This window comes from Thamnophis elegans, chromosome 14, assembly GCF_009769535.1.
Source record: "Thamnophis elegans isolate rThaEle1 chromosome 14, rThaEle1.pri, whole genome shotgun sequence".
Taxonomy (NCBI): domain Eukaryota; kingdom Metazoa; phylum Chordata; class Lepidosauria; order Squamata; family Colubridae; genus Thamnophis; species Thamnophis elegans.
In genome coordinates, this window is record NC_045554.1 from 34,818,977 (window position 1) to 34,831,517 (window position 12,541).

Here is a 12,541-nt window from a genome sequence, read left to right on the forward strand (position 1 = left end):
GTCAAATTTTATACCCCTCAGATAGGGTCCGCAACTTAGGAGTCCTCCTGGACCCACAGCTGACTTTTGACCACCAGCTGTCAGCTGTGACCAGGGGGGCATTTGCCCAGGTTCGCCTGGTCCGCCAGTTGCGGCCCTACCTAGACCGGGAGGCTCTCACAACAGTCACTCGAGCCCTTGTGATCTCTAGGCTGGAATACTGCAATGGGCTCTACATGGGGTTGCCCTTGAAGTGCATCCGGCGGCTACAGCTAGTCCAGAATGCAGCCGCGCGAGTGATAGTGGGCGCACCGCGGTTCGCCCACGTTACACCCGTCCTCCGCGAGCTGCACTGGCTACCTGTTGGTCTCCGGGTGCGCTTCAGGGTACTGATGACCATCTTTAAAGCACTCCATGGTAGTGGATCTGGGTACTTGAGAGACCGCCTTCTGCCGATTACCTCCCTAAATCGACCAATTAGATCGCACAGACTGGGCCTCCTCCGAATTCCATCTGCCAGTCAATGCCGACTGGCAACCACACGGAGGAGAGCCTTTTCTGTTGCAGCTCCGACCCTGTGGAACGACCTCCCCGTTGAGATCCGTACCCTCACCACTATCCAGACCTTCCGCGCAGCCCTCAAGATCTGGCTCTCCCAGCAGGCCTGGGGATAGGTTCCCAATTTACCCGCCCGAGTGTTTGATTGCTGAATGAAAGTTGTGTTTTTACTATGTTTTCTTTGTTCACATACTGTTCTGTTTTTGACACTGCACCCCTCTCCCTTGTGGTTGTAAGCCGCCCTGAGTCCCCTCAGGGAAAAGGGCGGCATATAAATCCCAATAAAACGCAAAAAAACGCAAACGCAAACCAGGTCTTATTTTCAGGGGGATGGCATCCACTGACTCACCTTACCTGCGCGTGTCACCCCTTGCCTCCTTTACACTGTCAAGAGGCCTTCAGGAACCTCTTTTGCATCAAGCAAGGCTTTCCTGAAGGCCTCTGCAACTGATAACAAGAGCTCCGGATTGATCCAGAGCCCTCTTATCAGCTGCAGAGGCCTTCAGGAAAACCTTGCCAGTTGCATAAGAAATGGGCCAGCAAGGCAGGCATCACAGTGTGTGAGGCTTGGCTGCAACTGTCTGAAAGTACGTAATAGGGCGGCTCCACCCCCACATCCCCATGCTAGCTTAATTTTTACCCGTGCATCCTGGAATTAGGGTTTATTTTTTGGGGGGAAGGCCTCAAGCTAGGACTTACTTTCAGGGTAGGTTGTATTTTTCAGGGAAACAGGGTAGTGCTCAGAATCAGTCTGGGTTTCACTGAATGAGGTACTGCTTGAATATACAGACAGTCCTTGACTTACAAACCATTTGTTTGAAGTTACAACAGCCCTGGAAAAAGTGATTTATAAACATTTTTTCACACTTGCGACCATTTCAGCATCCCGGTGGTCACATCATGAAAATCCAGGTTCTTGGCGACTGGTTCATATTTATGATTGTTACAGTGTCCTGTGGTCATTTTGTGACCTTTTGACAAGCAACGTCAATGGGGAAGCCAGATTCATTTTGCAACTGCATTACTCACTTAGCAGCTACAGTGATCCACTTAACAACTGTGGCAAGAAAGATTGTAAAATGGGGCAAAACCTAACTATCTCACTTAGCAACATAAATTTGGGCTCGATTGTGGCCATAAGTCAAGGACTATATGTATTCATATAGGCAGACAGGCTTAGCAGCATTCTACCTTTGTATTTCATGTTACCACCCAACCAAGGGCACATCTCAGCTACAATGTGAAATCTTCATCCAAAATGAAAGTGATCATAGGTTAAATATCAGTCCCAAAGATATTGAGATCCCAGCACCTTTCATTTCTTCAAAAAAGGAGCATGTAGTGCATAACACTTACGAACTTCTGATGCTAACACAGAAATATTGTGCCAGGCTATTTCTTCCCTATCCAGGTTTTTTGTGGTTGTAATTGAGCCATCTTCTGGACTGATGCTGAAGTATCTGTCGAGGTCAGTGTGACGATCAATTGAATATCTAAAAGGGGATGCAAATGAAGTCATTAGAAGAGAATTGTTCATTGTCTTCAGTTCATTTCATGTCTCCCAAACAGTGTAGCACAGATTAGCTTGGTGGGAACATGCTTAGCAAGATGAAAATATTAATTAGAATGACTGGATCACTTCTAAATGGAAATGGGTTGCTATTTCTTAGTAGCATGGCATAACAACCCATCAGTAAAGTGCAATATGTATCTTGTTGCTCATTGGTTTTGGTAGTCAGAACTACTTATTAAGGTAAGGCTATTCAACTATTCAGTGGGTATAGATATTTGATTTGGATCACAGACAAGCAAAGGTCTTTATACAGAATAATTTTGTGACTCCCTTCTGTTCATGTTAGAACTCTGCATGATACCAAGTTGTAAGTTACAGCAGGAACTATGAAACAAGTACCTTTCTTGAGCAGTTCATCTAATATGTGAACATAGAATGGCAAAGCCACAATGTAAAACCCTAATCTCTCAGTTGTGTGGGACTCCATTTATCTATCTATCTTCTTCATATATATGAACACCTCAAGCAACTTCAACCAAACTTGGTACACAGATAACTTACTCTCTGCAAACAAATACTGTGGGGGAGGAAGATACCCCTAAAACCCCTTGGTGTGTGTGTGTGTTCTATTAAAATCCAGCCTGTTGTGCCATGAAATAGCTTCTACTGTGCAGCTCAGTGGAATTGCCATAGTAATGGCTTCACAGTACTCCACAAGGGGGAAAATCCAACGTTAGAAATTATGTTTGGCCCGGACATTCCCCCCCTATAAATAAACACCCAGGCAACGACAGGTTATCAACTAGTTTGCCAATAAAAGTAGTGTCTTGTGCAGTGTTTCCTCTACATGCCTCACACATTGGTGCCACTAGATTGTGTGTTTTCATGTCACATATTCTATAATTGTTTGTCCCAAATGGAAGCAAGGGAATCCATGATGTGACAATGGCCCTGGAAGTTATAATTCATGTTGTAGTATTTGGGAAAGAACCTGATTCAAAGGTTTTGTTTTCATCAGTTATTCTGTTCATCCATGATCTGTTTCTTCTGACCTTTTTGATCTGCAGTTCTGGCATTGTTCACACTGACTATGCTGGAGCCGCTGAGAGTTATAATTCAATGTCACAATTGTCCTACCCTTCTGTGTGACTTAATTGTCAGCTGCCTTATTATATCTCTTTCAAAAGCGCTTATTCAGAATCTATTTTAATATTTTTCAAATGTCATTTTAAAATAGTTGGTATCACTTTAACACTGCTAATATTAAAAACTGATTTAATAATTATATATTTCTAAAAGCAGAGCAGTTTATTGCAATGGTGCTAGCTCATTGGCTGAAAATGCACCGTCCTATTATGGAGTTAGAGGGGTGCGATGGCTCAGTGATTAAAGACACTGGGTTCAAGACCTGAGTGCAATGCAATGGAGTGAGCACCCATTTCTTCCCCCAGCTCCTGCCTACTTAGCAGTTCGAAAACATGCAAATGTGAGTCAATTAATAGGTATCACTTCGGTGGGAAAGTACCAGCATTCTATGTGCCTTCAGCATATACAGGCCCCATGAACACAGGTCCTGCTGAATGGCTGGAAGGCACACCAGCACTTTAAAGTGCATGCAGCCGCCCTGGGCCCAGCCATACAGCCCACCGGCACTTTAAAGTGCATGCCCCCGCCCTGGGCCTGGCCATACAGTCCGCTGTATGGCCGGGGCGGCGGCATGCACTTTAAAGTGCCATGCGCCAGGCTGGGGAGGTCCTGGAAGACGGACGGGAGATGGCGCAGGCATCCGGAGCCCCTTCTGTCACTGTCCCTGAGGAGTCACCGCCGCTGCCTCACTCCTCCTCATCTTCACCACACTTCACTGCTGTGTACATCCACATTATTATTACATTGCAAGTGTTTAAGTTATTACTGATAGGATTTCAGCATTTTCTATTTTACGTTATTGTTGCCTGTTATAAGCATACCTTATAGGGCTGTTTTTAGCATCAGGGTCTTTGGCATGTACCCGTCCAACTGGAGCACCCGGCCCTGCATTCTCTTCCACTTCGAGGATGTAAAATGGTGCTAAAAACATGGGGGGCTCATCAGCATCCTCAACACTAATCTTCACAGTCACAGTATCCTTGAATGGTCCATTGCTGATGAATTTGGGGTCAATGTATATGTTGGCTGCCTCTACCTTCAAGCTGTAGGTTCTTTTGGTTTCATAGTCAACTTGCTGAGGTTAGGGGAAAAAAGGAAGAAACACAAGGTATTATTCCAAGGATGTTTTTACAAACAACAGCAACAAAAAGATAAACCTCCTTCTAATTCGTTTCAATCATTACTGCTTTCATGTCTCCATCCATGAGGGTTTTTTGATCAACATTATATTGATAACTTACCATTGCTTTTTATCAGGATAATTTTTGATTCCCCAGTTTGGCCTCCACCTTAAGGTTCTCTGATATTCTCCAACAAAGTACTAACCAGAACCTATCCTGCATAGTTTCCAGCCTAGATAAAGTTAGCCAGATGTTGCTAGAGGCTGAAAAGAAATCCATTTCACTTTTGCACTTACCCTCCCATACCATATTTTTTGGAGTATAAGATGCACTGTTTTCCCTCAAAAATGAATCTGAAAATCTGGGTGCATCTTATACACTGAATAAAGCATTTTTGGCCACCTGAAACCCCACCCCTTCACCAAAATGGCTGTGCATAGCCTTTAGGAGGCTTCCAGAGGGCTCTTGGAGGCTGAGGAGGGCAGAAATGAGTGAAAAATGGGCTGTTTTTGCTCATTTTTGCCTACCCCAGCCTCCAGGAGCACTCTATAAGCCTCCTAAAGGCTATGCATGTCCTTTTTTCTGACAAAAAAATGGGCCCATTTTTGTGAAAAACAGGCTGTTTTGGGGAGGTCTGCAGAGTGCAAAAACCCCTTTTTTTGCCTCTTCAAAATCTTGGTATGTCTTATACTCCTGTGCGTATTATACTCCAAAAAATAAGGTAATTCCTATGTTTATTTAAGATATTGTTTTAAAATGTGAAAATCATTTTAGATTCTTTGAGAACACAGTATCTTCCCTACCTTGCTTTTGGGCATGAGAAAATGAGAAATAAATTTAGGGTCATCTTTGTTTGAGGTAATATGATAGGTCAGATCACAACACCTTTAGAATCCGGCATGCTTATAGGTAAACTGGAACTGAAATGATTCCTTTACTGGCCAACGTTCAAAAATGTATAATGGAATAACATGAACTTTAGGGACATCTGATATGATCATTTCTGCAATCTCCAAGATCCTGCCTGTAACCTTAAGAGTAAATAAAGTCTTAAGATTATAGGTAAAAATCTGTATGGACACTACTGTTAATTTAACCATGGTAACATTACCCAATATTTGATATTATTCAAGGCACAAGTACCACGAGGGGAGTTATAATCTGGATGCCCATGTTTAATAATGCCTGGTCTAAAGGCTCCCAAGTGCTAGAGCTATTACTGATAGTATTGCTGTTATAGTAAAACAGGGAGCTCTATTCTATAACAGTTTGCAGATTCTGATATTTAGTTGTTCCTGTCTGGGCTCAATTCTAATTAAAATATACTTCTAGATATAAAATTGAGTATTTCACATCTCGCTTTTACATGCATATATATACAATACATAAGTATCTAATGTGCACACTTATTGTTTGTTATTCTGATCTGCCCAGTTCTAAATAGATTTGTTAGCATATAATAATGACAAAGCACCCAACCACCTAAATACATCTTGAGAATTATGGATGAACATATACTAGCCGCAGAATGGACAGTTATAAGAGATTTCCAAAGTGCTGCCTGTAAAAGAAATGCCACCTTTTTCATCTGCAACACAAGGCAGAAAACATACCAATAGATTTTTCTTTCCTATTTTCCCCACAACCATTACCCTGTGAAGTGAGTTGGGTTGAAGAAAAGTAACTGGCTCAAAGCCATTTTTTTTCATGCCTAAAGTCGGACTAGAATTCAGTCTCCTGGTTTCTAAGCACTACATTAAACACTACATCAAATTGTCTCTCTTTAATTTTATGTCTTTAACCCACTTTCACAAACTAATGAAAATACCCCCCCCCAAAAAAAAAAGACTCAAAAATATGACTCAGAGGGGGGGGAAAGGAAGATAAAACAGATAACAGAAAAACAACAAATAGACTTAACATAAAACCCAAGATAAAATCTGCAACACAATCTAATTAAGATTCATGTTACCACATGGTTCCTATTCCTAACATCAAAATAGTTTTGGAGATACTTCTAGGAATTGCATAATTGATTTTAGAACTTAAATGGCATCCTCTCTGCTATAGTTAGGTTGCTATAAAGCCCAATTGAAGACTAGGGGTGTCAAACTTGTGACGTCAAGTTGTCGTGACTTTTTTACCCTTCACTTAAATGGTGGGCGTGGCCAGCACATGACACATCTGCCCTGTGGCCACGAGTTTGACAATTCTGCTATAGAACAACCCCCCCCCCCCCAAAAAAATAGAAACACTGATAAGTAGAGTCCTTGGTGCTCTCTGAGCTTGGTTGTTTTCTTGCAGACATTTCATTACCCAGTTAGGTAACATCACTGATTACTGATATTACTTAGTTGGATAATGAAACATCTCCAAGAAAATAGAAAAGTTCAGAAAACACTGAGGACTCCACCATTCTACCCTGAGCTGCAAATATTATTTTCTATTCTATTGTTAAACATTAATCAATTCTGAAATGTTGGCAAAGTCATTGGTTTTAAAGCAGCTGAGCACAGCTGCTTCCATAGCAATTTTGCATACAATGTTTAGCTTGATGACTTTGGCTTGTATAACGGAAGAAAAATATTTCAGAATAACGAAAAAGAGTGACTTTTGTTGACCTGCATGAAGGAAACACAGCACTGACCAACCTATGCTTGCTTTATTTCCCCTTTCTGCCCCCCTTCTATTCTTTCTTTTAATCAACAAAGACTGCATTCAGAAGGAATCCTGACAGCCCAAATTAAGATTTCCTCCGGAAAAAGCATTGCAGACACAAAAGAAATCCCTTGTAATTTTCACATTATCTGAAAATTCACACTGTCTTGCCAACTTGAAAATAAATGCTTCATTATAAGGAAGGCAATCCTCTTCATTTATTTCCAAGTTAATGTGCCACGTGCTTTGAAGAGGGAACAGTGTTGATTTCTCAAGAGGAGATCAGTAAAAGAATAATGTACTTTTCTTCACTTTAAAATGATGTTAAGGAGCTTCTATGCACCAGTGCTTTATTTTTTATAATCTCTTTCCTTTCATTCTGGCTCCAAGCCTTAAGAGATAAGAGTAAAATAGGATGCCGGAAGTTAATCATAGCTTCATAAACAAATTATCCCAAACTACTTTTGCTCTTTTTTTCTTTTCTTTTTTACCATGAGTGATAATCTATGGCTATTATATGTTCCATGAGGCATAGGAAAAAAATGAAGTATATATTATCCATTGAGGAATGAAAGGAATGCATTTCTTACCTTCTTAAGCTTCACAACCCCTTCCTGAGTCTCATAATCTGTTGTGATTTCAAACATTTCTATACCGTCGCCATCAATGATGTTGTAAGTTACTAAACCATTTTCTCCAATGTCTGGATCTTTGGCTTTTACTCTTCCAGCTTCCTCACCAGGAACGGCAGCTTCTGATATTGACATCTGATAAACACCTAGGCAAAATGGGGCTTATCAGTAAATGAGCTATACTGTTAATTCCTTTAGGACAGAGGTGGGTTCCTACCAGTTCGCACCTATTCGGTAGAACCGGTTCGTCAAATCTACCGAACCGGTTAGAAGAGATTCCACCAGTGGACCCAGAAAGCAGGCCACACCTACAGAAGAGGTTCCAATTTTTTTTGAAACCCACTACTAGTCCTTGGATATGATTATTCTACACTATCATGCTCATATTTATAAAACTCAGTGCCTCTGTGAAAGGTAAGGATGACTACTGCGTTTGTGGTGCAATCAGAACATTGCGTGTGTTGAAGTTGTTTTAACGCAAACCAAAGATGCCTTTTAAAAAACAAGTTTACATCATATTCTTATGCATGCCAGTGCTGTGTGTGAAGTAATTTAAGGTGGTTCTGACAAGTGTCGTCAGCATCTTCATATCCAGTCACATGGGCGACAAGCCACTCCCACAAAAGAGGCCACACCCACAGAGTAGGTTCGAACAATTTTTGAAACCCACCACTGCTTTAGGAGTATTTATTTTATTGACTCCATCAAGATATGTAAAAACTAGTGGAGGAAACAGAGGGAACATGGACATTCCAGATATTCTAAGTCAGATTCAGGCAGCAATTAACCCATTAAAAGGTCTCTTGGCACTTAGTGTTTTGCCCCATCACACTTTTGGTAGGTTAAAATTAAAAAGCAGAGACATGCTAATTTGGCAGGCTATAAGGCAAAGCTCTTCCCTGAGTCATTATAGACTTGGGTGGTCTTATACTTTTTTTCAAAAAAAAAAACCCTCTCAAACTTCTTGTACGGAGACTCTGTAATGGAAATTCTTGCTTTTCCACTTACTTTTTTTTTCCTCCAGCTTTTTTCTCTCTCTATAGAATAAAATATACAACTGCTCCCAAGTGAAATCAATGCAAATGTGTGCTTATATAAATCCATTTTGAACTAATCCACAAAACATTTGGCAGTTTCTGGAGCACATTAACCCTTTTTTCATTAATCCAGTTAAGATGTGAACACAATTCAGGAGACACACAACTATAAAGAGTGTGGGCACAGGAAGGGAAGGAGGAAAGTAGGTTGGGTGGTTGTCACAATTCCTGGAAAGGCTGTGAACGAAATACTTAAAAACAGCAGAAGAGTTGAAATAAAGGAATCTATATTTCTTTTTATTATATACATAGGGTATAAGCTTGATATGTAGACTCAGTTGCCTTGGGCTCCTAAGAGAGAGGAAACTGTATCCAAATAATTTAAGCCTCATAAATGATTAGTTGAGTAAATACTTGACTTTCTAATTCATTCCTATTCACAGGACTGTTAAAAACAATGCTACACCCAAACATTATAAGGGAAAACTCATGTCATGAAAATTAGGGATGGAGAATTGTTCATTTCACTTTTTTCCCAATATATCAGAATACACATATCTCTACGATAGCAATGTTGTAGATGTGGCACTGGCATTGGCTAGGCTTTAGTGTAGGAATCATACTACTATTTTTTAAGATGTAAAAATTTTAAAGTGCTAAAATTTTAACACCATTTGAACTGGCTTGTAGGTGTTTACAGGATCACCTGATGATTTTGAGTTGAGTGTTTTGCTTGTCTTGACTGGGGATGTTGAAAGTGAGGTGCAATCAGGATTGTAGCAGAGCAAAAGTGTAGTTCTAACGGCTGCTAATTATATAATTGGGGTCATGCTGTGCAGCACTAGAGATTGCACATGAGTTTGAGTATTTATATAATTTAATCATTTTCATTCATAAATTACCCACAAGCTGTGGATGCCTTTTGTTTGCCTGCCTATTTACAAAGGGTTAAATCTCTCTGAATGTTGATTTCATATTTGATGCATCAGTGACGATTATATACATATTCACTTCCAAAACCGAACAAAGCATGTAAGCAAATTAAAATCTTGTCATAACTGACACCTCCACAAACTAAGTGGAGCCTTCAAAAAGCAACGGACATGAAAATTTTGTCATTCTTGAAGATTACTGATAAAATCTGTCTAAATTGAGAAACAACCATGAAATCTGCTTTTTAAGAACGTCTCTGCTGTGCTCACAAATTCATAAATTTTAAAAAAAAGATTGAGAGGGAGTGCTTTGCTTTGTTTTGGCTTTTTTAAAAACTTTGGTCTCTTGTCTTACAGCGCATAACTATTTCTCTCTAAAATATGTTTCCATTTCCTCCATCCTCCATCTGTCTCCGTTAACAGCATTTCTTACCCAAAGTCTAGACCTCATGCCATTGAGCTCAGCAGGGGCATATTGTTAAAACATCATTGTCCAATATGTTTTCAAAATGAGGCAGCACAAAAGTCCCTACCTCCTCCTGTGCCTTAATCCTCATCTTTGAAATGGTTCACTGTGTGTCCCTGGAAATGGCTCAACTCTTTTATGTTTTTTTTCCCCTCTCTAAAAGAAAGCTCTTTAAAAAAAACTTAGAATGTAAAATGTGCATGAGATACCTCTTGATTCCTTTTAATGTACATGAATCTATTTAAGAAAAAAAAACTTTTTATAGATTGATGGACTTATCTGGAATTTGGGACCGTGTATGGAATCATAAAAGGCTGAAAGGAGAAGGGTGAGGCTCTTTCACAAAATAGGTGGTGGTGGCCTTCCAGCTTCAACGGTCCCTGGAGGAAGCTAGTTATCTTGACCCCTTCCAGTCCGGCTTCAGACCTGGTTACAGCACAGAAACCGCTTTGGTCGCATTGACCGATGATCTCTGGAGAGCCAGAGATGGAGGCCATGCGTCCATCCTGGTTCTCCTTGACCTCTCGGCGGCTTTCGATACCATCGACCATGGTATCCTTCTGCGACGACTGCGGGAGGTGGGGGTGGGAGGCACTGTTTTGCAGTGGTTCTCCTCCTACCTCTCGGACAGGTCGCAGTCGGTGTTGGTCGGGGGGCAGAGATCGTCCCTGAGGCCCCTAACATATGGGGTGCCGCAGGGTTCGGTCTTATCCCCCCTACTATTTAACATATACATGAAACCGCTGGGAGAGATCATTCGGAGGCACGGGATAAAATACCATCAATACGCGGACGATACTCAATTGTATCTGTCCGCCCCGTGCCAACTCAATGAAGAGGTGGACGTGATGAACCGGGGCCTTGAGGCCGTTAAGAACTGGATGAGTGCTAACAAACTGGTACTCAACCCAGACAAGACCGAGTGGCTGTTGTGTTTCCCTCCCAACAATTTGGCCAGTGTTCCATCGCTCAGGCTGGGGGGTCAAATTTTACACCCCTCAGATAGGGTTCGCAACTTGGGAGTCCTCCTGGACCCACAGCTGACTTTCGACCATCATTTGTCAGCTGTGACCAGGGGCGCATTTGCCCAGGTTCGCCTGGTCCGCCAGTTGCGACCCTACCTGAATCGGGAGGCACTCACAACAGTCACTCGGGCCCTTGTGACCTCTAGGCTGGAATACTGCAATGTGCTCTACATGGGGCTGCCCTTGAAGAGCATCCGGCGACTTCAGCTGGTACAGAACGCGGCCGCGCGAGTGATTGTGGGTGCACCGCGGTTCACCCACATAATTCCTATCCTCCGCGAGCTGCGCTGGCTACCTGTCGATCTCCGGATGCGCTTCAAGGTGCTATTAGTCACTCATAAAGCCCTACATGGTAGTGGATCTGGATACTTGAGAGACCGCCTCCTGCCAATCACCTCCCTGCGACCAATTAGATCTCACAGATTGGGCCTCCTCCGTATTCCATCGGCCAGCCAGTGCCGGCTGGCAACCACAAGGAGGAGGGCCTTCTCAGTAGTAGCCCCGACCCTTTGGAACGAACTCCCCGTGGAGATTCGTACCCTCACCACCGTCCAGGCCTTCCGCACAGCCCTCAAGAACTGGCTAGCCCGTCAGGCCTGGGGACATGGATAGTTGCCCCTCCCGAATGATGAATGTATGTTGCTTATTACTTTTATTATATGTGTCTATGTCACTGTTTGTACTTCCCCTCCCTGATTTTATGTGAGCCGCCCTGAGTCCCCTCAGGGAAAAGGGCGGCCTACAAATGTTAATAAAATCTAAAAATCTAAAAATCTAAATACCTGAACCGGGAGGCCCTCGCAACAGTCACTTGAGCCCTTGTGATCTCTAGGCTGGAATACTGCAATGTGCTCTACATGGGGCTGCCCTTGAAGTGCATTCGGCGACTGCAGTTAGTCCAGAATGCAGCCGCGCGAGTGATAGTGGGCGCACCGCGGTTCGCCCACATAACACCTATCCTCCGCGAGCTGCACTGGCTACCTGTTGATCTCCGGGTGCGCTTCAGGGTATTACTTACCACCTATAAAGCCCTCCATGGTAGTGGATCTGAGTACTTGAGAGACCGCCTCCTGCCGATTACCTCCCTCCGACCAATTAGATCGCACAGATTGGGCCTCCTCCGAATCCCATCCGCCAGTCAATGCCGACTGGTGACTACGCGGAGGAGAGCCTTTTCAGTAGCAGCTCCGACCCTGTGGAACGACCTCCCCGTCGAGATTCGCACCCTCACCACCGTCCAGACCTTCCGCACAGCCCTAGACCTGGCTATCCCGTCAGGCCTGGGGATAAGTTTCTAATTCGCCCCACCCGAGTGTTGAGTGTTGAATGAAAGTTGTGTTTTTACTGTTTATTTTATTCACATATTGTTTATGTCTCTGTATTGCACCCCCCTTTCCCTGTGAATGTAAGCCGCCCTGAGTCCCCTCAGGGAAAAGGGCGGCCTATAAATCCCAAATAAATGAAAAATGAAATG

The 12,541-nt window shown here is 42.7% G+C and overlaps 1 protein-coding gene across 1 annotated transcript in view; it reads right to left on the reverse strand.

Moving 5' to 3' along the window:
- The window catches only part of CDH11 (cadherin 11), a 134,025-nt gene that overhangs the window by 16,992 nt on the left and 104,492 nt on the right, over window positions 1–12,541 (reverse strand). Inside the window, exons 7-9 of the mRNA XM_032231406.1 lie at window positions 7,566–7,753; window positions 4,018–4,271; window positions 1,894–2,030 (exon numbers count right to left, since the gene is read on the reverse strand). Coding sequence (XP_032087297.1) covers window positions 1,894–2,030; window positions 4,018–4,271; window positions 7,566–7,753 — 579 coding nt within the window. The remainder of the gene's footprint in view (window positions 1–1,893; window positions 2,031–4,017; window positions 4,272–7,565; window positions 7,754–12,541) is intronic.